The sequence below is a fragment of the Tachypleus tridentatus genome, chromosome 12, assembly GCF_004210375.1.
Source record: "Tachypleus tridentatus isolate NWPU-2018 chromosome 12, ASM421037v1, whole genome shotgun sequence".
Lineage (NCBI taxonomy): Eukaryota > Metazoa > Arthropoda > Merostomata > Xiphosura > Limulidae > Tachypleus > Tachypleus tridentatus.
Window position 1 is genome coordinate 55,290,402 of NC_134836.1, and position 25,461 is coordinate 55,315,862.

General features: G+C 30.1%; 1 protein-coding gene across 3 annotated transcripts in view; it reads right to left on the reverse strand.

Moving 5' to 3' along the window:
* Window positions 1-4,904: 4,904 nt before the first annotated feature.
* LOC143233364 (protein turtle homolog B-like) overlaps window positions 4,905-25,461 on the reverse strand; it is a 398,319-nt gene continuing 377,762 nt past the window's right edge. For 2 of the 3 annotated variants that reach the window (XM_076469543.1, XM_076469544.1), the window contains exons 14-16: window positions 20,149-20,390; window positions 14,143-14,259; window positions 4,910-5,703 (exon numbers count right to left, since the gene is read on the reverse strand). In XM_076469543.1, coding sequence (XP_076325658.1) covers window positions 20,196-20,390 — 195 coding nt within the window. In that variant the 3' untranslated portion in view covers window positions 4,910-5,703; window positions 14,143-14,259; window positions 20,149-20,195. Of the gene's footprint in view, window positions 5,704-14,142; window positions 14,260-20,148; window positions 20,391-25,461 lie in introns of all 3 variants that reach the window. The other variant, XM_076469542.1, reaches the window with a different exon arrangement.

Here is a 25,461-nt window from a genome sequence, read left to right on the forward strand (position 1 = left end):
GGAAAATTTAAAACATGTACATTACAAAGAAGAGACGGACGGTTTTATAACACCCGTATGTACTTTTAACACTCTTTGTACAGAGGTCAAACTACGATGATACTGATAAACAGTGAAACAGCCCAACTATTCTAATCCATAATCAGAAACAACCTCTGTACTATACAGCCTGATGATCGTCGTATCAGTTATTAACAAGATTTGTAACTTCATCTTACTGTACAACAAAGTATATTCTTTGGAGTTCACTGTAACTTATAGATTAAGTATTTTTATGTATGTTGACGTGAGCCATGTGAAGAAGGAAAGAGAGAGAACAAAACCTTGAATATTTTTAATCCCAAATTGTCGTTATCTATGAATACAAGTTTAATGAAATGAAGAAATATAATTTCTATCTAAAGTATTTTGTCACAGGTGACGAAATTGTTCCTTATTTTGACGTCTGTGATGCTGTTTATGGTAGTAGAGTCAATGCTACCAAAATTTTGCCTGAGTTAAAGAATAGAGAATGCAATAAATAAGTTGAATTCATGTAACTCTGCATTAGATCAATAAGTGTTTTGATGTTTAACATCTAGTCATAATTATTACTAACGTTTAAGATTTGGTCTGGGTAGGCCAACAGCGAATAAAAGCTCTACCATATTTAATATCTAGTCATAATTATTACTAACGTTTAAGATTTGTTCTGGGCATGTCAACAGCGAATAAAAGCCCTACCATGTTTAATATCTGGTCATAATTATTACTAACGTTTAAGATTTGTTCTGGGCATGTCAACAGCGAATAAAAGCCCTACCATGTTTAATATCTAGTCATAATTATTACTAACGTTTAAGATTTGTTCTGGGTAGGCCAACAGCGAATAAAAGCCCTACCATGTTTAACATCTAGTCATAATTATTACTAACGTTTAAGATTTGTTGTGGGTAGGCCAACAGCGAATAAAAGCTCTACCATATTTAATATCTAGTCATAATTATTACTAACGTTTAAGATTTGTTCTGGGCATGTCAACAGCGAATAAAAGCCCTACCATGTTTAATATCTAGTCATAATTATTACTAACGTTTAAGATTTGTTGTGGGTAGTCCAACAGCGAATAAAAGCTCTACCATATTTAATATCTAGTCATAATTATTACTAACGTTTAAGATTTGTTCTGGGCATGTCAACAGCGAATAAAAGCCCTACCATGATTAATATCTAGTCATAATTATTACTAACGTTTAAGATTTGTTCTGGGTAGACCAACAGCGAATAAAAGCCCTACCATGTTTAATATCTAGTCATAATTATTACTAACGTTTAAGATTTGTTCTGGGTAGGCCAACAGCGAATAAAAGCCCTACCATGTTTAATATCTAGTCATAATTATTACTAACGTTTAAGATTTGTTCTGGGTAGGTCAACAGCGAATAAAAGCCCTACCATGTTTAACATCTAGTCATAATTATTACTAACGTTTAAGATTTGTTCTGGGCATGTCAACAGCGAATAAAAGCCCTACCATGTTTAACATATAGTCATAATTATTACTAACGTTTAAGATTTGTTCTGGGTAGGCCAACAGCGAATAAAAGCCCTACCATGTTTAACATATAGTCATAATTATTACTAACGTTTAAGATTTGTTCTGGGTAGGCCAACAGCGAATAAAAGCCCTACCATGTTTAACATATACTCATAATTATTACTAACGTTTAAGATTTGTTCTGGGTAGGCCAACAGCGAATAAAAGCCCTACCATGTTTAACATATAGTCATAATTATTACTAACGTTTAAGATTTGTTCTGGGTAGGCCAACAGCGAATAAAAGCCCTACCATGTTTAACATATAGTCATAATTATTACTAACGTTTAAGATTTGTTCTGGGTAGGCCAACAGCGAATAAAAGCCCTACCATGTTTAACATATACTCATAATTATTACTAACGTTTAAGATTTGTTCTGGGTAGGCCAACAGCGAATAAAAAAGCCCTACCATGTTTAACATATACTCATAATTATTACTAACGTTTAAGATTTGTTCTGGGTAGGCCAACAGCGAATAAAAGCCCTACCATGTTTAACATATACTCATAATTATTACTAACGTTTAAGATTTGTTCTGGGTAGGCCAACAGCGAATAAAAGCCCTACCATGTTTAATATCTAGTCATAATTATTACTAACGTTTAAGATTTGTTCTGGGTAGGCCAACAGCGAATAAAAGCCCTACCATGTTTAATATCTAGTCATAATTATTACTAACGTTTAAGGTTTGTTCTGGGCATGTCAACAGTGAATAAAAGCCCTACCATGTTGTTTTATTTTTAAGAAGTCACGACAACTTCACTTTACGTCAAGTCTGTGTAGTAGAAAGGTTATTACATAACCTCATATAAGATGAAAACACACACAAACCGATTAAACCTCTGAAGTGTGAGTACCAGATAAACAGTATTTATGAGTTTTATCATTTTCGTTTAAAATCATCGGATCGTTTCAGAGAATAAATAGATATATATTTACAACCTTAAACAGAAAAGTTTAGCATGACCCAGAGTCTCGACAAAACATAATACGTTCAGCTGTGAGACATGATTATTTGTTCCTTTTCTCACCAACAGTTACAGTTACTACTTGTCTCAGTGATCTGGTGATTTGAACTTCAAAGTAAATATTCTGGAAAAAATCATGGAACTTATGAAAACGTATCAGTTACTATGACAAAACATAAAATGGTAAACTTTGTCAGTTATTTCACTAATTAAAAACTCTGTTTTTGATCAACTTTAACAGTTAGTTGGATAGTTTCTGCAGTAAGTGATTCATTAAAAGCATATTTTAAAATATTTTGTCAGTGTGACCATCCTTAGCTGGAATAAAATTGTCATTTAAAGCTTAATAATTTATGTGAGGGAGCAAACATACGAAAATAGGGCTATATAAGTTACGATAAATAAAGTGTACAATACTGTCTATTTTCTATTTACACATACCTCAAACATTTAGTTTATATGATTCTGATGAAGCCATAGCTAGAGTTTAAAAATTTCACGTACAAAACTACAAGAAGCAGCTATTTTCGAGACTGTATATATTGTAAGCTCAATCAACGTGTAGATATTAGTGTAATGCACTGGATAATTGACTAGAGGCCTCCACATCGGCGTGTCTGTAGACTTACAATGCTAAAACCCGAGTTTTGATATCCGTGGTAGGCAGAACGCAGATAGTGAAACGTGTGTAGCTTTGTGCTTAGTTACAAGCAATCAGGCGTCTAGAGTTTGAACATTTTACATTAAAACTGTCAGTTGTTCTGTATATTGATATTTATATTAAGTCCGCTATACGAATAAGTTCAAATTAAATCAAATAAGTATCAGTTTTTTTTTTTTAATATTCAGAAGAAAATTAGGTCTGTTTGGAATAATTGTTTCTACTGTTCTCCATAGATTATCTCATTGTTTTTAGTAGAAAAATTCTGAACTATCTGCCCCTAGTGGTAATTTTTAGAGTTATCCGCTCTCTGACTCCATACTGAGGAACTACCACGTAACTGCTGCGCGTGAAGGGCGGAAAAAAATGCAAGAGGGAAGATACCTCACTTGAAATGTAAATAAACAATGATGAAGCTCAAACATTATACCTACAATCTTCATTTGATCACAGTTATCAAGTTATATAAATTTTACTTGTCAGATATTTGTACAGTTGAAAGACATTCATTAAAAGTGTAGACGCTTTCCAAAAAAAGAGGCGTCAACAATTGGGATATCCGTGGCTGTATACCATTTTTGTGAGCTGGGCATAACATTGGAAAATCAGCCATATATACTTTTCATAAAGTTTTTTTAGTGAAGCTGAGCGATTTCAGTCAGAAAAATAATCTTATAGAAAACAAATGAACCAGAGAAAATGTCTAGCACTTTCTGAACTGTTAAATAAGTTAACGGAACGTTCTAAAATGTGCATATATTAAATCAAAATATAGTTGATATAAGACACTGATATGTTTGGCTTCTCCAAATTTTAACGCATTTCATTCGCCACAGTTAATAATACTTATTCGCCCTGACAGCTCATTAAAACTTCTTTGTAACCAGGTACATTTTTAATTAAATATTTAATAACGGACACCCGAATTAGATATCTGTTACCATACGTACTGGAACTTTACATTTTAACATAAAGTATATAAAATAATACAAAATAGTTGTTCAAGTATACCTATTTTTATTATGCTAAAATGCAAGGAATACAATACAAAAACGGTTAATCACATTGTCAGTAACCACAAACACGAACACACTGACAGATAAACATAGAGCAAAAATAGAATCGATTGAATATTTTACTTCAGAAACCACATATACTTTCACATGAAATACTGCAACATTGTACAGTAAATTAAAACAAGGACAAATAAGTATTTTAATAAATACATTTATATAGTGTAAGTACAATCCTTACATTATAAGGAATACGTAAAATTGAAAGGTAACCAAAGTTTTACAGTTTAGTATTCATATATATAAATGAGTAATTAGTATATTATAATTTTGCTTTTTAACCGCTAAAGTTTGGTAAAACTGACAACAAATAACAGAAGAGCTACTTTTATTCTCCTCACTAACATACATTAACATATTATCACTTTTATTGTCTTTGTAAGTCAACGTAACTTTGAAAATACATATTATGCAATCACAATTTCTATGATAATAAAAACAGCTTTAATGAGGTATTAAACACTAAATAATTATAAAATGCAATAAATAAGTGAACATATAATGTTTTCAAAAGTGTTTAAAAGGAAATGTAACTGAAATAGTTCAAAATAGAACATTCTATATTAGTTTATTTTCAATTTTAAAAAAGTGAGCGATACACAGACGTCAAGTGTTTTCTGATAGTTGTATTTAAAATCAAAATGAAGTCTATACGAATAACAGAAATTAATATTAATTAATTTTCGATTTGAAGAAGTTTACATTTAATAACTCATTTGATGTGCTAAGTTTTAATTATATTTCAAATTATCATTGTTATTAATAAGTGTGTATTAATATTTTAAAGTGAGTATCAGAGTCTTTGATATATTTACATCATTTTGTGTTATTTACATATTATGTCGGTGAAGTTGATTCATAAAAATAAAAGTTAGTTTAAGGCATATAGAATAGAAGTTAGCGTTATATTGGGAATTTCTCAGACTTGTTAAGCTATGTTACATTATTAACTAAGAACTACGAATGCGCACAAACATTTTAGATCGAGCGCCACTTAACGTCTTCCGAACGTTTTGAATATAAGCTACAATCTATTTCTCGTAACTGAATGTAGACTGAATCATAAATTTTTTATTGTAATATTACACTAATTTTAGGTAAGTCTTAGTAATTTATTAAAATTGTTGCGCGTGATGATCGAACAGTCAAAGAAGTTTTAAAATAGCACAATTAATCAAGTTTATGAGATATATTAGAAGAATATATCCATAAAAGCTTTTAAAAAACTTTTAGAGTGACTGATACAACACATTATAATGTATCTTATTTTGTATACCTATTTATTATAGTAGGAAATTAAGTTGTGTTTTCCCATATTTCAGACACCAAAACAGTTTACTCTCTGGTAGCCTCTAATTTCTCGAAATAATTACTTCTCTATTCTCTTCCAAACAGATGTACTGTTTTCGAAAATCTCTTTCCTAAGAAATATAAACAATTTATACATAGGTAAACAAATACAAGAATACAAATGTTATAACTTAACTCTATAAATATTAAGAAATAAGTTCCTGTACTTCAAGATTTATAAAGTTAACATCTGGGGTTCAAACACCAATGTGACCATAGTACAAATAATATATTGTGTAAAAAGGTTTTGTCAAAAAATAACAAACAAGCAGTTGATAATAATTTTGACATTTTAAATCAGCCAATAAAACTGCAAAGATTAATTGTTTAACTGTACACAAGTTTTGAGTATTTTAATTATGAAACGAAAGTATGCACACGAGTTAAGTAATATTAAGTAATTAAGTTTGTTTTTTGGAAAAAATAAAGCTAATATATTTAATAGCATCACATTAAAACCATTAATTGTTCTTACCAATACCAATATTTCTGAATAATTTTAATTAACATTAAAGATACTTATAATAGCATTGGAAGATATTAATAGTAGTTATGCCAGGTTAAAGTACTTAATTATAAAGTACATTTCTGTTCTTAGATTTGTTAAATACACTTATAATTTTGATATTTTAAAAAATGCCCTTCAGTGGCTCAGCAGTATGTTTGCGGACTTACAACGCTAAAAACTGGGTTTCGATACCCGTGGTGGACAGAGCACAGTTAGTCCATTATGTAGCTTTGTGCTTATACAAACCAAAACTTTCAAAAAATATTTTTTGTATAAAATAAAAAAGATAAAGGAAGGAAAATGATTATTTTGTCTCAGAAGTTTAAACTTTATTTTCTCACTAGTGAATACATTTCATTTTACTAGTCTTTTGTAAAGTTACTTCGTCATAAATTAAAGATATTTCAATAATACGTGCTGTTAAGTCATACCGTCCTAATGGAACCTCTAATGGTTTGCTCATTAGCTAATCAGACGACAGTGTTAATGATTTAAAGTTCTAGGAAAAAAGTAAAGATTTGTAGACAGCTTGAATGGGTGGTTAAAGCAACTTTATCATAAATGTACATCGTTTCGAAAATATTATATTATCACCTGGTACTTCTAAGTTCTTTGAGGTTTTTGCTATGCACAGATTTTTACCCCTTTTTAACACGAATTTATTTTGGTCGATGGTCCCTTGTATATCGCTGTACTCATCTGGTTTTTGACAGCAGGCAAGTTGATGGTCTAATTATTGTTTACGTTTTAGTAAATAGTTTTAATCTCGATGTTTGGAATTTAGGGAGGCTTTGAAAAGCTGTCATTACCTGTTTGGGATAATACCTGTAAACTGGTTTAGGTTTCTGGATATTTTGAGTTTTACAAAGCTGTGAATTAACTGCTCAGAGCACCATTCTCCGAGGTCTGATAAAGGAAACATTAATTTGTCCTTTTGAAGATTTTTATGTTTATGTTTGGAGGTAGTTGCACGATACGATAGATTTGTGGTGGTGGACAAATGGAGAATATACTAGAAAGGTATACGTACAGTAACAAAGATAAACTTTTTAGACTTCTCAGCCTCGAGGAATGACCATAATTAACTCAAAATTAATGAATTATTTTTTTTTTATAAAATAAAAGTTTGGAAACAGCCGTCTTCAAACTTTTGATTTCTAAATAGAGAGTCCTTCGTCATCAAATTTAAAACGGTAAAATTACAATGTATGGAGTAGAGACGTTTTTAATTGATATATTCATTTTTACTTAATAAATTTTAATGACTATCAGCATTTTAAATGAGCTGAAACTTTTAAATTATAGACATAAGAACTTTGTAATCAAATATTAGTGCATAATTATGTTCATAAATAATTCATTTATATCCTTTGTAGGAAGGAATACCGTTTGAATATTTACTGTAATATTTCATTAATGTTAACTGAAATGACTATCAGTAGCAGGGTTTTAAGAACAGTAAACCAAAAGTAATGAAAACTTTCTAATTACAGAGGAAAAAGAAGACATTATTAGGTATCTGTCGGTACCTAATGATGTCCTTACTTAGGAAACTAATAAACGTGGTTTTTGTGAAAAGTACAATTTTTTTAGTTTTTATTCAATCCTGTAATTATGTTATTATGTACAGACGATTTCAATTGTAAACTATACAAAAAATTATGGTATTATAAGTATGTCTATAATGTTGAATGTCCATTATGTAACATAAAATAACAAATCGCATAAATTAAAATCCTGTTTTCTAAGACATCAGAACGTAAAACACTTTGAAATAAACTAATACACAAGATTGGAATTTAGTGTCATTTCGTCGCTTGTTTATTTAGAATATTACTATAGATCGATCTGTGCTAGCCGTCCCTAATTTAGCAGTGTAAGACTAGAGGAAAGGCAGCTAGTCATCACCACCCACCGCCAACTCTTGGGCTATTCTTTTACCAACGAATAGTGGGATTAATCGAAATATTATAACGCCCCCACGGCTGGGAGGGCGAGCATGTTTGGCGCGACGGGGGATGCGAACCCGCGACCCTCAGATTACTAGTTGCACGCCTTAACACGCTAGGCCATGCCGGCCCTTTATAACTACCGATCGAAAACATATATCTGTCACTTTTTCGATTATTCTAAAATATATTTTTTAATTTATTTGAAATAATGGAATAACAGTTATGGTTTAAAAATTGATATGGTGCAGATCCTGTAAAAAGAAATCATGAAAGTTTTGGAAACAAAGAAAATCCACGGACAGTTTCAGAAGCTATGAATAAACTTCATCTAAAAGCAAAAATACATGTAAAGCCAAGATAACCACATATATGTCTATATTTATATAGACATTATTAGAAACGTCAGAAAATATAATTATATTACATTTCTCGCTTAATTGAAAAAAATTAACCCATTAATTATTAAGATAAACCTAATCTGCATTACGATTTCTGACACAATATAATTTATATCATAATTTTAACTTCAAATGAAATGTTTGAAGTTCTGTAATTTCCAGAAAATATATTAATTTCGTGTACGAAGCTCGTAGAACTTTCGAGAAACAACAAAATTCATTAATTTTCATATCATAAACTCATTTAGGGATGGTCAGGTATTTATACTGCAAAATATAAGCTGAGAGTTTCAGTATATGGTAATTTCTATAGCAGTTGCACTTTAATTTCGTTTGATTTGATTTCAAGATTCTATGTATAACAATGAGCACCTTTGTACAGTGGCACATCTGTGGTTCGAATGCATTTGTCGACAGTGTATATTTGTAGAAGTTAGTTCCGCACATGGTTAAAAAAAGAACATGTATAATTGAGACCCCTAGTCGTTAAAACATGTGTTTGATTGATGAACAACAATAATTAATTAATATAAATTAATTTTTGAATTATCTCCTAAAAATAAATAGCTCTCGTGGAACTTTAACTTGTGCACTTTACTTCATCAATGGAGTTGTTCCTGACATTTTCATAAACATAATATTAGCAAATAACCATACAGTTTTAGTAAGATGATTCAAGAAATTACGAGTAGCAACATTTAACAAGTCATCAAGTTATTACAAAATTATACAATAAACTTGAAATATTTGTCAGTATTCCTCACAGTTCATAAAAGAAAACTATGAAACATTAATAAATCCCAGAACTGTTGGTATGGATATTAACACTTTTATTGATCAGGAGAGAACAACGTTTTAACCTTCCTAGGTCATTTTCAGGTAAAGAAAGAGAGCGCAACGGTCACTTGCAAACTCTCTGTTTCTTAACCTGAAGATGACCTAGAAAGGTCGAAACGTTCTTCTCTCCTGATCAATAAAAGTGTTAATACCCATACCTGCCGTTCTGAGATATATTTTTGTTTCAAGTGGGTTTCTTGTCATCAATAATTTATACCCCAATATACGTCCAAAATTACTTCGAATTCCTTTAATATCAAATATAGATTACTTGAAGAAATTCTATACATGTAATTCTCTAACAGGAAAAAAAGAAAACAATGACGTTCTGCACGTTTTACGTTTCGTATCTGTTTATTTGTTATTAAGAGCTGCACAAGGAGCTATATGTGCTATGCCTAACTCGGGTATCAAGTGCTCAGTCATTCCGCTGGCCCCTGAGGATAGTTTGTTTATAGCAACTTATGATTGATTTCCTGAAACTTAAAAAGCAGTAGTGCAGACTGATTGGAGTAGACAAGTATTTTATTTTAAAGATTTGATTTTCGTGTTAAAATTATTACGTTTTTGCACTCATCTTTAAATACATATTATTGAACAACATCAATGACATTCAAAGACAAGCTCTGAAAATACTCTGTACGAAATGCAAGTCTATTTTTTAATTAACTTGAAACTAAAAGGAAACTTTTAATTATTATATATTTTTTTACGTTTCTTTTCTCCACTTTCTATTGTCATTTCTTCTAAATTCTTAACGAGTCTTCAAAATTAAATTTTGTTTACTAAGAGGGAAGATTGAATATTTTCATCACAGAGCCGTCATTAGATAAATTTAACGTACTTCAAATTAACCAGTTTGTTTTCTCTTACATCGAAGACACAAGAAAGTAACGTTGTATTTCAATATCATTACAAAAAAACAAAAGAACTCCATCTCAACTTGATCAAAATATAGGTACAGGTTAACGTATTTAGCAACATGTTGAACAGAATAATTTTAACAGGAAGAATATTTAGACAGTTCTAGCTGTTTAATCATATTCACTCAGTTCAGAAACAGTTCAAATAATTAAATATATAGTTACAGGTTTTAAAATCATAGTAAATAAAGAAACTCTGAAACCTGTTTTTATGAAATATTAGAGTTATTATTAAATAATTTACTGATGGTTCGTAATGAAAAAAATTCCTTTGGACTGATTGAAAGAAATCAAATGTTTCGAATAGAAGTGCTGATTTAGCAAATATAGTGAAATACATAATATTCTGCCGACACAGATACGAGCTTCTTGAAATATAAATTTTTCTATTAACTCACCTGCAATAAAAATAATTTATTTGGTTTTGTAAAAATATTCAGTAGATATGTTAAAACTCACTAGTTACATGAGACGTATTAACTAGATAAATAAATACAGAATAAATCGATCTAAGGAACCAGATTATCAACTGCAGAATAAAACAACATTTAGAATTAATTGAGAACAAGTTCCGTGAAAATTACTTACGATTACACTTTAATAAGCGTTGTTTGAATTCTCTGATTTATTAGTGTATCCAGGATTTAATGAATTATACAGACTACCTTGTAAATTAAACTTTCTGAAAACCACAAGAACTTTGAAGCGAGATTTGTTCACCCAAAAGTAATATTATGCACATCAGTGAAAGCAGGATTTTACGCCTTTATTAATCAAAATATATTTGCAGTTCTCTTCCGAATGATTAAAATCTAAACATTTATTATTGTCGTTCAGAAAAAAATATATACACATGCAAAGAAAGAGCAATTATATAAATATATGTAATTCTTTTAGGGCGGGACCTTAATATAAACATTAGTTTATACATGACATAACATTGTGTGTGAGTAATAACGACTCCAATAAATATATAATTAATATTCAGGACAAATGCATTAAGTTATTAGTAATTAGCCAGGCTTAAAAATATTCAAACATTTAGTCTCTTATTAATGAATTTTAGTTTAATCCATAAGTCTCCTGAAAGGAATATTGACAGACTTTTTCGCTTTCCAAACATAATTTTGTTCATTTTCCCTGCAAAATTCATATATTTTACTAACTAAATACATATATAAATAATAAAAATAAATACGATTAAAATTTTAGAATTATTTAGATACGCTTTACTCCAATGTGTTTATTTCTAAGGATATCTCTGGATTATCTCTAACTGTTGCTCCGCCAATGAAACAGTGGTATGTCTGCAGAATTGCAATGCTAGAAACCTGGTTTCGATGTAAGTACTGGACAGAGCACAGATAGCCCTTCGTGTAACTTTATGCTCACCTGCGAACAAATATTTTCTTTCTCTGGAACTCAAAACTGGTGAGCGGAGTTTGAATTTGTACCGACTACAAAAAATTGCCAAATATTTAGGTTGTGGAAACATTATAGTAGTAACAGTGCATCTCTTATTGTGCTTTCCCCTGGTTTTCTACCATATTGTTAGTAGCTTAAAATTAGGGACAGCGACAGGTAATCTTAGTATATAAGCTTTAATAGAGATATTTTAAACATCCAGATAATTTTGTTATTTATTTTTAAATATGAATAGGCATTACATATAGCAACAGTTATTGTCTGAACTATCTTTCTGCATCTGAGTTAAATACTCAATAGCTTTCTTTTGTTTCGGTGCCATTTTTAGTAAACCTACACTTCTTTTATATTTATATTAATAAATTTAAAGAACGATACTATTGTTAGTCTCAGTCTACTAAAGTAGAATACAACCTGGCTTTTGACCAAAATAACTTCCCTAGACTGCTACATATGTCATAATATTTCAGGAAGCTAAAACCTTAAAAAAGCATGTTGATCTTAAACCTTGAAAACAACATTTTTCAAAATATAAGTTTTTATGAATAAGACTATTTCGAGAATAAATCATAAACGTGCCAAGTGTATCATGCACGACAACGGTGTTTGAAGTTGTTGGTAGCTGAAATCATTAGTGCCAAATGATTTGACTTTGACGTTGCTTGAAGTTGAAATCATTATTATCAACTGAGTTATTGGTACTTGAAATAATAACTATCATTAGACTTGACTATTGAGGTTGCTTGTAGTTGAAATCATAACTGTCACGTGAGTTGAGTTCGAAATTGCTGGTTGTTGAAATCATAACTACCACGTGATGAATTTCAAGTTTTATCTCAACAAGTAGTAAGCAGTATAGTTAAAAATCAATATGGTTTTTCAAGAATGAACTAAATTTGATGATGAATTCATAGCTAATATCACTCACGTCCAGCTCGTGGGCCATTCTAATCAAATAGTTGGATTTGACAGCCACTCTTATAACGCATTCATGGGCTCAAAATATGAACTGTGATATTTATGCCGGTAATGAAACGCAAACTGTAGAGTCTCGAATACGTTGGGCCTATTTAGGCCTAACAAATATGTTGTACAGTTTAATTAAAATTAATTAATTGAAAAAAGTTGAGTATTTACAAATGTAAAATAAATAACAATATAAATTATGTTAATTTACTTTCATGAAGGAAAGTTATTTAAGGGTTGGACTACTTATTTCTTTTTTTAAATAAGAGACAAAATGTAATTTCAGATTCTGAAGCATTTTCACAACTATTCATATTTAACCATTATCTGGTAAACATTTTTAAGCACGAAAAAAATGAAATATAAAAACTTCTGTTACCGTGGCTTAAAACTTATCCTTAATATTCCTGTTTTGTTTTTTTTCAAATAGCAAGTTATATTCCTAAACTTCAAACAGCGTGTTAAGGTGTGCGACTCGTAATCTGAGGGTCGAGGGTTCGAATCCCGGTCGCGCCAAACATGCTCGCCCTTTCAGCCGTGGTGGCGTTATAATGTGACGGTCAATCCCACTATTCGTTGGTAAAAGAGTAGCCCAAGAGTTAGCGGTGGGTGGTGATGACTAGCTGCTTTCCCTCTAGTCTTACACTGCTATATTAAGGACGGTTAGCGTAGATAGCCCTCGAGTAGCTTTGCGTGAAATTTTAAACAAACAAAAAATTCTAACAAATTTCAAGGCGTGCATAAATATTTCAAGTACATTTGCAAATTTATAAATATAAGAAAGAAACAATTGAAGATAAATATAAATGAAGGTTTTTAATATATTAAACGAAACAGCAAGTAGCAGAATACGCGTAGCTTTTCATAATTTTAGCAAGTCACAATACCAAGTTAATACACTAGTAGAATGTAATTTTTGGCAAAAAAAGTCTATATATTTTTAAACTACTTGTCTTATAGTTAAACACGATATATACAACTTTATGTTAAGGTTATTATCGTTTATGGATTAACTTATCATGAATGAAATAGAATAATCCCATGAAGGTTGTTCAAAAGATTTCAGTGTTTTTGTCAGAAATTTCAATGATTAATGTTAATTTTTGTTCTAAAAATTACAGTAAACATAACGAACAAGCATCATTATTGAAATTTGTGACGTAATTCTAGACAGTTTTGTGAGAAATCAGATGTTGTGAAATAGACTAAAGTACAGTATGTGAAGTTGTAAGCATATGTAGAACCTATAATGTACTAAACTTTAACAGCATAGTTTGATGAAACTATGTGAGGGCTGAGAGTAAGAGAAACACATGCTTAAAATAATTTATAATAGTAAACAAATAATTAAGTAAGAGGCAGTAAGGTAGATTAACTTACGTAATACTGATAGTTGATAAAAGCCTAGAGGAACAAAATAACCAGCATTACCATGTTTTGTTCGAGTGTTTATTAATAATATTATTAAATGGTATTTTATCTCTAGTACGAGTTTTCTTACCGTTAAAATCTGTTTCATGGTCACGTTTCATCACTAGTATCTCAGAATTGTGGACTTAAATGGATTTTAGCATACATACAACACACATAGAAGAAATACTGATTTCTGTAAAATTTCCTGAAATAATTACATAATTTAACGTTTTTAACACAGTAAAATTATTTCAAATAACTGCAATAATAACTACAGTGACGTAGGTAGTAAATAAAGTTTTTTACTTTTAATTTTTTCTCAAACGAAAATTTTTATGACTTCACTGTACTAGAAACGATTTAATAAATTAAGATATTTACTTAACTCACTGTTTACTAATCTGTAAACCTTAGATTTTCGTACTTTGGAAAAAAATTATAAAATTAGACAAAATACTCATAATTAGGTGTATATAGCACTGTATATTCGTGGTTTTAGCACTTTAAGAGTTTTATTAAACAGTTAAACGAATATTAATAACCATAAAAACAAGATTTATTTCAAACTATTCATCTATGAATAATGAATCATTGTCTACATTTTATGATTTCAAAGAGTTGTTTTCAATCTGTCCTCAGTTATCTAATTTTCATTAATATATTTATTACTCGATTTCAAACTCAAGAAAATTTAAAAAGTAAGTTGTGGAAGCGATGGAGTGTTAATAACAGTTTCATATAATATGGAAAAAATGTTGTACTCTGATTGATTAGTTATAAAGTACCTCCCCCCAGTGGCATAGTGGTATGTCTGCGGAATCACACTGCTAGAAACTGGGTTTTAATACCCATGGTGGGCAAAGCCTATTGTGTATCCTTGAGCTTAATTCCAAAGAAACAACAAACAATAGTTACAAAGTTATGTTTTTGTTCCGACAAATAACAATTTCTAAAGCTTTTTTTTTTTCGTTGTTTATAGGGTTGTAGTATCTTAAAATATATAGGATAAAATATATTTTGCAGGATCTCTACAAATAATTGTAAATTAATTGTTCACAATTTAACAAGAAAAAATCCCAACTGTCACATCACAGACACTTTCATCAAACCATAGAACGAAATATGAATAATTTACAATGAATTATGAGAACATCAATCATATTAGAAGGTACAGAAAGATACAATGAAATTGTGACATTGAAAATTGCTTAGTCTTGGAGGTTTAGAACTATGTGGTACATATACATTTCACGATATATGGGAATTTTACTTACCTTTATACATTTGAAATATGGTACACAATGAAATGAAGTTAAAATAACTTACAAAAAATACGACTGAATTTATGAAAAAGACAAAAACTGAGAAAATCTCGAAGGGAAGGAGGAATAATGAACACTATCTTTTCTTGCTATACTTTAAAATTATAAGTAGAAATGTTAATAATAATGTTCTATTAGATACAATGTGTTATCTTTAATGTTCTATTAGATACAATGTATTATCTTTAATGTTCTATTAAATACAATATATTATCTTTAATGTTCTATTAGATACAATGTATTATCTTTAATGTTCTATTAAATACAATGTATTATCTTTAATGTTCTATTAGATACAATGTATTATCTTTAATGTTCTATTAAATACAATATATTATCCTTAATGTTCTATTAGATACAATGTATTATCTTTAATGTTCTATTAGATACAATGTATTATCTTTAATGTTCTATTAAATACAATGTATTATCTTTAATGTTCTATTAGATACAATGTATTATCTTTAATGTTCTATTAGATACAATGTGTTATCTTTAATGTTCTATTAAATACAATATATTATCTTTAATGTTCTATTAAATACAATGTGTTATCTTTAATGTTCTATTAGATACAATGTATTATCTTTAATGTTCTATTAGATACAATGTATTATCTTTAATGTTCTATTAGATACAATGTATTATCTTTAATGTTCTATTAGATACAATGTATTATCTTTAATGTTCTATTAGATACAATGTGTTATCTTTAATGTTCTATTAGATACAATGTATTATCTTTAATGTTCTATTAGATACAATATATTATCTTTAATGTTCTATTAGATACAATGTGTTATCTTTAATGTTCTATTAGATACAATGTGTTATCTTTAATGTTCTATTAGATACAATGTGTTATCTTTAATGTTCTATTAGATACAATGTATTATCTTTAATGTTCTATTAGATACAATGTATTATCTTTAATGTTCTATTAGATACAATGTATTATCTTTAATGTTCTATTAGATACAATGTATTATCTTTAATGTTCTATTAGATACAATGTATTATCTTTAATGTTCTATTAGATACAATGTATTATCTTTAATGTTCTATTAGATACAATGTATTATCTTTAATGTTCTATTAGATACAATATATTATCTTTAATGTTCTATTAGATACAATGTATTATCTTTAATGTTCTATTAGATACAATGTATTATCTTTAATGTTCTATTAGATACAATGTATTATCTTTAATGTTCTATTAGATACAATGTATTATCTTTAATGTTCTATTAGATACAATGTATTATCTTTAATGTTCTATTAGATACAATGTGTTATCTTTAATGTTCTATTAGATACAATGTATTATCTTTAATGTTCTATTAGATACAATATATTATCTTTAATGTTCTATTAAATACAATATATTATCTTTAATGTTCTATTAGATACAATGTATTATCTTTAATGTTCTATTAAATACAATATATTATCTTTAATGTTCTATTAGATACAATGTGTTATCTTTAATGTTCTATTAGATACAATGTGTTATCTTTAATGTTCTATTAGATACAATGTATTATCTTTAATGTTCTATTGGATACAATGTATTATCTTTAATGTTCTATTAGATACAATGTATTATCTTTAATGTTCTATTAGATACAATGTATTATCTTTAATGTTCTATTAGATACAATGTATTATCTTTAATGTTCTATTAGATACAATGTATCATCTTTAATGTTCTATTAGATACAATGTATTATCTTTAATGTTCTATTAGATACAATGTATTATCTTTAATGTTCTATTGGATACAATGTATTATCTTTAATGTTCTATTAGATACAATGTATTATCTTTAATGGATACACGTTTTTATCTCAGCTTCTTATTTAGTCATTTTGACGATTGTTTACACAATATAGAAATGTATAGAATAATGTTCACTAAGCTATTCTAACATTATAAAACATTTTGAAAGAGATGATAAGATTACTAATTAGTTTAAATTTATGAAATGCTAATTTTTCTTTAAGAAAAGGATTATAATTATTTATCTAGGTTTTCATGAATTTATTATCCATATTAAATATAGTGACGAGAAAGATCAAATGCAATATAATTCTCTCATAATATGATCATAAAATTTAAATATGTTAACATATTCACTATTGGTTATAATCCATTTAACTTCCACTCATACGTGTACATCAGAAGTATTCCCTACTCGTGTAAAAATAGCGTGCCCTTAAGGGTGCTTTTAATGAAGTTTTATAGAAGTTAATAGATGTATAAATTATTTATTTCGTGTAGGAAAAAAAATAGTTTGACTTATAGTCTTCAACTATTACTATTAATATTATTAATCTTGTGGTCCCCTGATGGGAAAGCAGTAATTTTAATGACTTACAACAGAAGCTGTTTAAATAATTATAATTAAATTCCGTATACAACTATGGAAATATCCTTTAGCAGTTTTAAAAGTGTAATAAAATTTCAAAAGAATTGTATTGTATTTGAACTTATCAAGAAATTCTGGACCTGTTATGAAAAACAATTTGCCACGTAAAAGTATATATTACGAATATTTCTCTTAAGTGATCTTTCTATTATTGTTAGTGTATTTCAAATGAGTAAATGTGAAACCTTGAACGTTTATCAAAACAATGTAAACAGTCACAAAATGTATGTTTGATTTCAATTGGTATTACGTTGCCGAACGAATCATAAGCAAATAAGGACAAAGCAAAACATGGGACTCTTACACCATGCAAAAACGTTCCCTTGAGTCAAACACTCAAAGAATATTTTTAAATTGTAGCTCATCAGTTTAATAGACATTTGTCTTTCCCCATGTCTCAGTTTCGTTTTGTTACTTATGATGTTGTAACCCCAAGGTCAGAGAAATAAAAAAAAAACATAAGCTTACTATATAGCTCCTGGCAACCAATAATCATTACTTTTGTCAAAAAGTATCAAATGACACTGATATAGATTTGAAATTCCTTCTGTTACTCATTAATTATGAACAAAATTTGTTACATATGTAATCACTTGAAGAGAACTTCTCTAGTTCGTGTTCCTTGGGCTCGTATATTACTACTCTTTCTGAAATTGTTATTGTTTTATGAAGAGACATAAAGTTATATATGATGGTAAAAGGAAGGAGATATTGTAACCATAGGATCAATAGTCATATAAGTTATAAGGTTAGTCATAGTCACAGTGAAATAAATTTTATTCACTCTTAGTCACGTGTGAAACACTTTGTACAGGATGGAAAGAGAACACCGTTTACGGAAAATTACGTCTTTCACTCTCATGTGTGTAATAGAATAAATGGAGATATTCTGTAATTGGGGAGTACTAAGGTACTTAAATGATACTGTTAGACATATTTAAGTCTACTCTCAGAACGTTAAAATAATCAAATAAAAGTCATATACTACTATAAAACACAACATATGCAAAGAGGATGATAAATACCGATGAAGACGAAACCTCACAAGTCATGATACTAACACTTTTATTAATTTAATTCGTGTACTAATTACACGAGAGATTAAAAATATAAAAACGTTTCTATTCAAACGTATAAACCAACAAGTATATAAATTTGTAAAGATATAACATTGTATGTCTTAAAAAAATCGGAATTTTTTACAAGTAGACACACACAAGAAAAAACAAGCCTTGTTAATGAAACATTAGACATTCTAGATTTTATTTCACATAAACTAATAATTAAGGGGTAAAACACGTTTATTGGAGTTAGCTTCTTGTAATGCAGACTATTAAAAGACCTCATCCTAGTGACCTAACGATTTCACATGAACTTTTTCTAGACTAGGGCGAAATCGAGAAACGTGAGTGAGGGACGTGAGACAGGCCAACTATAATGTTAGCACAAAAAGAAGAAACTAACTTATTAAAATTAGCATTATGTCACCTAATTTTAACTGAATGTAGGATATACCTTTAGTTGGAAGATATAAGTGGTTATTTATTGACACTTCAGACCATTGTTGGTATTTGGTTGGTTTATTTTGTTACTTATGCAATTCAGACACAATTGACAAATTATAAAAATCCTTTCGGGTGAATTTGTTCAAAGGAAATACAAAATTATTATTATTATAAAAATCGGGTTAACTAGAGTTATCTTTTTCACAGTCCTCTTATTTTACACACTACTGTAAAATTAGCATTACAGCTGTTTATTTTATCTGTAAAAAAGTTGTTGTCCAAGAAGTTTTTGTGTACTGGAATTTGGGCTGATTTTGAGTCATGGTGAAAATATTAAGATAATTGCACAAAAATACATTTATAGTTTAACTTATTTTTATAAAGATTTTCTAATCTTTTGATTTCCAATAATTCCAAGGTTATTAATATTTAAATCATAATTTTTAAAATTAATATTATTAATTTCCTCGTTAAAATTTTGTTTAAGAAAAGAAATAAAAGAGGTTATGTGCAAAGTATTTAATGTTATTTTGTTGTTGTTATTTGTTATTAAACACAAATCTTCATGAAAGCCTATCTATGATCTACCAACCACGGGTATCGAAATACGATTTCTAGTGGTGTTATTCCACAGACATACCACTATGCCAATGTGAGTCTTTTAATGTCGCAAATAATAAACAGAACGCGATGAACTGTCAAAATTAATCAAAATTAAAATTATATAAATTTTGCATTATTGACAGATAAAAGCTCTTAAAAATATTAACTTATGAAACCGATTAAAAATATCTTTCACTCCCATTAAAATAACAGTCCACAGTGTATACACTTACCAAAGTAAGGCACGTTGAACAGTAAATGAGCTACAAAGATAAATTTATCACACAGCACTTTCTTGTCTACTCTCCATTAGAGGAGTTTCACATGTGACACCGCATTCTTCCTCATCTCTATCAGATAAAGGACGTCTAAAGCCAGTCTTCGAACATTCTGGTCCTGATTCGTTTGACATGACTTCTTCGGAGCAATGTGTAGTTACTGTTGATGCTAGTCCTTCATAGGAAGTGTCTTCTTGCTGAGGAGAAGTGAAATGAAACAAGCTAAGATAAAAGCAGCACCCGTAGTCAGGGCTGGAAAACATAATATTGAAATGCTTTATCAGAAGACCTCAGTCATGGATAAGTAACGTACTTATTAAATATGAGGAAAGCTCCAAAATCTCGACTCCAGAATACATTAAATGTTAACTGAATAAAAATGTATATTCGGATAAAGTAACTTTGAATTATGTTTCGTCCATACTGTTACTTCAGTAAGAAAAGGCATCAAATATTAAACATATTTAATATTTAATTAAAATTAAACTATTAGTTTAAACTAATAGCATGATCTTAGTTAGTAAAGTTAATTCAGAGCTGAAACAGAAGCTCTAATTAAGTGTTCAGTTACTGCACAGATTAAGCGTAGATATGAAAAACTGTTCAACCATTTTATCTGGAATACCATGGTAGAACCTAAACGTAATTACTCTGTAAACCATACACATAATGTCCAGTAAAAATCGATGACCTAGGTCAAAAGATTCAACATTCACCTTGGAAAATGTACATCGTTAGATGAAGATCTTTCAATCATTATTATGATAACCAAAAGAAGAGCTGCTCACTTCAAGAACACCTTTATGAAGCTGGTTATGGTATTTTTCAAGATAAGAACACACTTTGTTCCCACATTTCCTAGTCCTCATAAATCAAAAGATCTTACTGTTGTTGGGAACAGATTTCGCGTTCTTTTCCCATTTCCGTATTCTTAGATATATCTTTCTGTGTAAGTAACGAGTGGCAAGCTCTGCTTCATAATATATAAACACTCTTTACTTAAAATGGGTTTGTCAAACATCTAATACCTGGGTGACACGTTTTAAAATTCTCTCACAAAGGTAATGTATAGCATGCAAAAACGTGAAGGTGAATCGAGTTAAAAATCTCACACGAAAGTGATATTTTAACACATAAAACTTGAAGCTGCCTCAAGAGAAAACTTCTCACAACAGTAAATTGCAGCATGCACAGCTTGAACGTGACTCACGTGGATTAAACCTAAAAAAATATAACTTCAAAGCTAATTAAAATACCAGACTCGTCTCAGAAGTGTTAGTTCGAATATTTTCTTGGAATTAGTGAAATCATTGTATACATATATATTTTTTTAATGTCTGAATTTAATTTGTGGAGAAAACTTACCATGAATTTAGGAAGATATATACATTTTATGGTAGCGAAATGTTATCACGTTTTCGTGCTACTTTGGCTATACGTTGAAATACTCATATATAAATATGTATTACTTACATTACTAAGTACCATAATGAAGTGTGATATTTGGAGACGACAGATATTGAATGTCATTGGTTCATTTATTTTCCTTTTCCATTATATATACATAACGTCATCAAACTATATAGAAATCTCTATTAGCCTATGAGCTTTAAACTTAATATTTTATAGTTTCTAGTTAGTATTACTACACTGAAATTTCGTAAATAATACGATACACATTTTAATAAAAGTACCTTAAATAGGACGCGAAGTATCAAAGAATTACGTAGAATAATCCTGATTATATGCAGTAACGCTTCTTAAGCTAAATCACGTGAAATATATTCCAAAATGCATATTTTATTTTTCGATCTATATGAATAGAAGTGTGCGTGTCTTTCTTATAGCGAAGCCACATTGGTGTGTCTGCTGAGCCCACCAAGGAGAATCGAACCCCTGATTTTAGCGTTCTAAGTCCGTCGACTTACCGCTGTACTAGCAGGGGGCATATGAATGAAAAAAAGAAATATTGGGTCTGATTAGCGACAGTCGTTTATTCAAAATAATTTGATTGGTTAGGGTGGAAGAAACTGCAAACTGTTTGTGATTAATTAAGATTTCAACCTTATGTTATCGAACTAATTGTAGTTCTCACCGTAGCCAACAACCTTTTAAAGTAACATTATCTTGATTTTCAATATACTTTAAAATATTTGTTGCTAAGTTATTTAAAACACCTTTATTAACCCATTTAACTCTGCCCTTTTACCTTTGAAGGCAAGTTGTTTGTTGTTAAACTCAAAGCTATACAATGGGCTATCTGTGATCTGCCGACCATGAGTATCGAAACCCGGTTTTAGTCTTACAAAGCATCATAGTTTCTGCTGAGCCACTGGCTGACCCCACCTCTTAACTCTGAAGGACAATCTATACATCGCTATTTAGAATACCTTTACTTTATATATAATTTGGGCAAATAATATATAGACACCTTTTAGGTTTGAGAGTACAAGGATATTGAGTCAGGCAAGAGTATGTCTTTAACATTAAAAATAACGTATACGAAAACTCTAATTACAGAAAAGCGATATTAATAGTAATAAATATTATTTATAAAATGTGTGTGTTTTTATAGCAAAGCCACAGCGGGCTATCTTCTGAGTCCACCGAGAGGGATCGAACAGTGTTGGAAATCCGTAGACTTATCGCTGTACCAGCGGGGGACTTTTATAAAAAGTAACTGTACGTAAACAACTGACTAAGATTTACTCAGTGATGTCGAGAAAACCCACTCGTAGAGAAATATATATATAAAAACGGCTCGTTTGGGTTGAGAAAATATTTTACGATAGGAGTGAACGACGTTTCGACCTTTTCACGTGAACTCACTTCTACGTAAAATATTTTCTCAACCCAAACGAGCCGTTTTTACATATGATTAAGAGTTACTGTTCATATATGCTACTCGATAAATAAATAATGAAACTGGAGTAAATTCTTAAGAGGAAGTATGCGTAATTAATCTCACAGACATTACAGACGCCCCCTAGTGGCACGGCGGTATATCTGCGGATTCACGCTAGAAGCCGGGTTTCGATACCCGTGGTGGGCAGAGCACAGATAGCCCACTGTATAGCTTTGTGTTTATTTCTAAACAATCAAACAAAAACGTTACATACATTAGAAGGTGTTGCAGCCGACTATAAGAAAAATAAACTTTTGTGTCTCTCGATTGACTTTCATTTGTAATGTGTTGAGTTTCGGTGTTGCCGTACCAGTTATGCATTTATTTGTTATTATGAATTTTTACACAAAACTGTAATTAAAATAAATAATGCAAAAGGAGTATTGTGAGCTGTAAACCTTTGTAATGGTCAACCGTCCCTGAATAGTAGTGGTAAATATATTACACTTTACACATTTTAGTTCCATTTTCGTCCACAGGTTTAAGCTGTCAGTAATGCGTTTCGTGCCATCGGATTATGAGAAGCGCATTCAAGATTCTAAACGCGAATCTACGATGAAGATCGAAATTATTTATATCCGAAATTTGCTTTACAAATGTATTTGTAAACATGTAACTCCAAAGTATTTATTATGAGTTGTAGAACGTAATTTAAATACATTGCATTATGCATTATATATATACATATATCTTTAAACGTTTGAACAGGTTACTAACATTTTATAGTAGTTTAATTTTCTATATTTTTGAAGACGTTTTTCCATTCTGTTTGGCCCAGTATGGCCTAGCGTGTTAAGGCGTGCGACTCGTAATCTGAGGGTCGCGGGTTCGCATCTCCGTCGCGCTAAACATGCTCTCCCTTACAGCCGTGGGGGCGTTATAATGTGACGGTCAATCCCACTATCCGTTGGTACAAGAGTAGCTCAAGAGTTGGCAGTTGGTGGTGATGACTAGCTGCCTTCCCTCTAGTCTTACACTACTAAATTAGGGACGGCTAGCACAGATAGCCCTTGAGTAGCTTTGTGCGAAATTCAAAAACAAACAAGCAAACAAACCATTCTGTTTGTATGTTTATTGCAAAGTATAAAGCTACATAACAGTCTCTCTGTGCTATATTCACAGCGGGAATCGAAACGACATTTCACCCTTAATAAGACCATTAACTTGCTGCTTAGCCACTAGGGAGCTTTCCATTCTGAGTCAAATAGTTGGAGATATTTTGGTAATATACCTCAGAATACACTTTTATGAGTTACTTATACGTATATATAATGTTACATAACATAAAATTCGAGTCGCTACTCATTATGAAAATTCGATATTTAAAATCTTTGTGACATTTTGAATGAGAAAAACCACGTGGTTCCTGTTCTGAAGAGAAGCAAAAACAACAATTTGTTTGCGGTGTTCATTGAATTAAAAAAAAATAATATTGAACATGCCGAATGGAACAAATATTTTTTTTTTACTCGTTTAAATGCTATATCGACTGCCGAATCGTTTTATATTAAACTGTTGTAATTATACTGCTCGAAACAGATAAGAATCATACCTAAAACTCCATAATTCTCTGACGGCTTTTGAAACAACGTTTTAACTCTCCAGTGTCATATTGTTTGAAACTGGAGAGCTATTTCATATTCAGTTATCCCATTTATATCGGAAAACCATTACATATAAATTTCGAAAGCGTTCTGAAACCCGTCGTTTGTTACCTAAAGTTTTTATTTCCATATCGCCCGATGTCTGAAGCTAAGTTAGAAACTGCTCTAAAATTCACCAACCTTTAGCTAAACTCCCCTTAACTATACGTAGCACCTAAAACCAGATAGTTTGTAATTTAGCAGAAGGCTGCTTAATGGGATATCTGTGAAATACCAACCACGAGTATCGAACCCCGGTTTCTGACGTTGTAAATCCGCTGATATACCACTATTTATTTTATACTTAATTCTGTAATCGCGCTGTCAGAAAACAGGAAAAAATTACACCTAAATGAAATCGGTCAACAGTAAACATATTTTCCATAACTTAACATTTTTTACAGTACATCTTTATCACTAACAGTAATACACACGTATATGCAAAGAAAGGTAATACCGAAATAATAGAATACAATATTTACTCTTTATGAAATAAAGTGAGACTTCGGCTGGACATAGCCCAAATAGCGGTCATATCATACTATTAAATAACATGCCGGGTTTCTATACTCGTCATGTACAGAGCATAGATAGCCTATTATGTAGGTTTGTGATAAGTCACAAGCAAAGTCATACATCAGTAGACCAAGAGATGACGGCAGAGTCACTCGACTCGTAATCCGAAGATCGTGGGTTTGAATCCCCGTCACACCAAACATG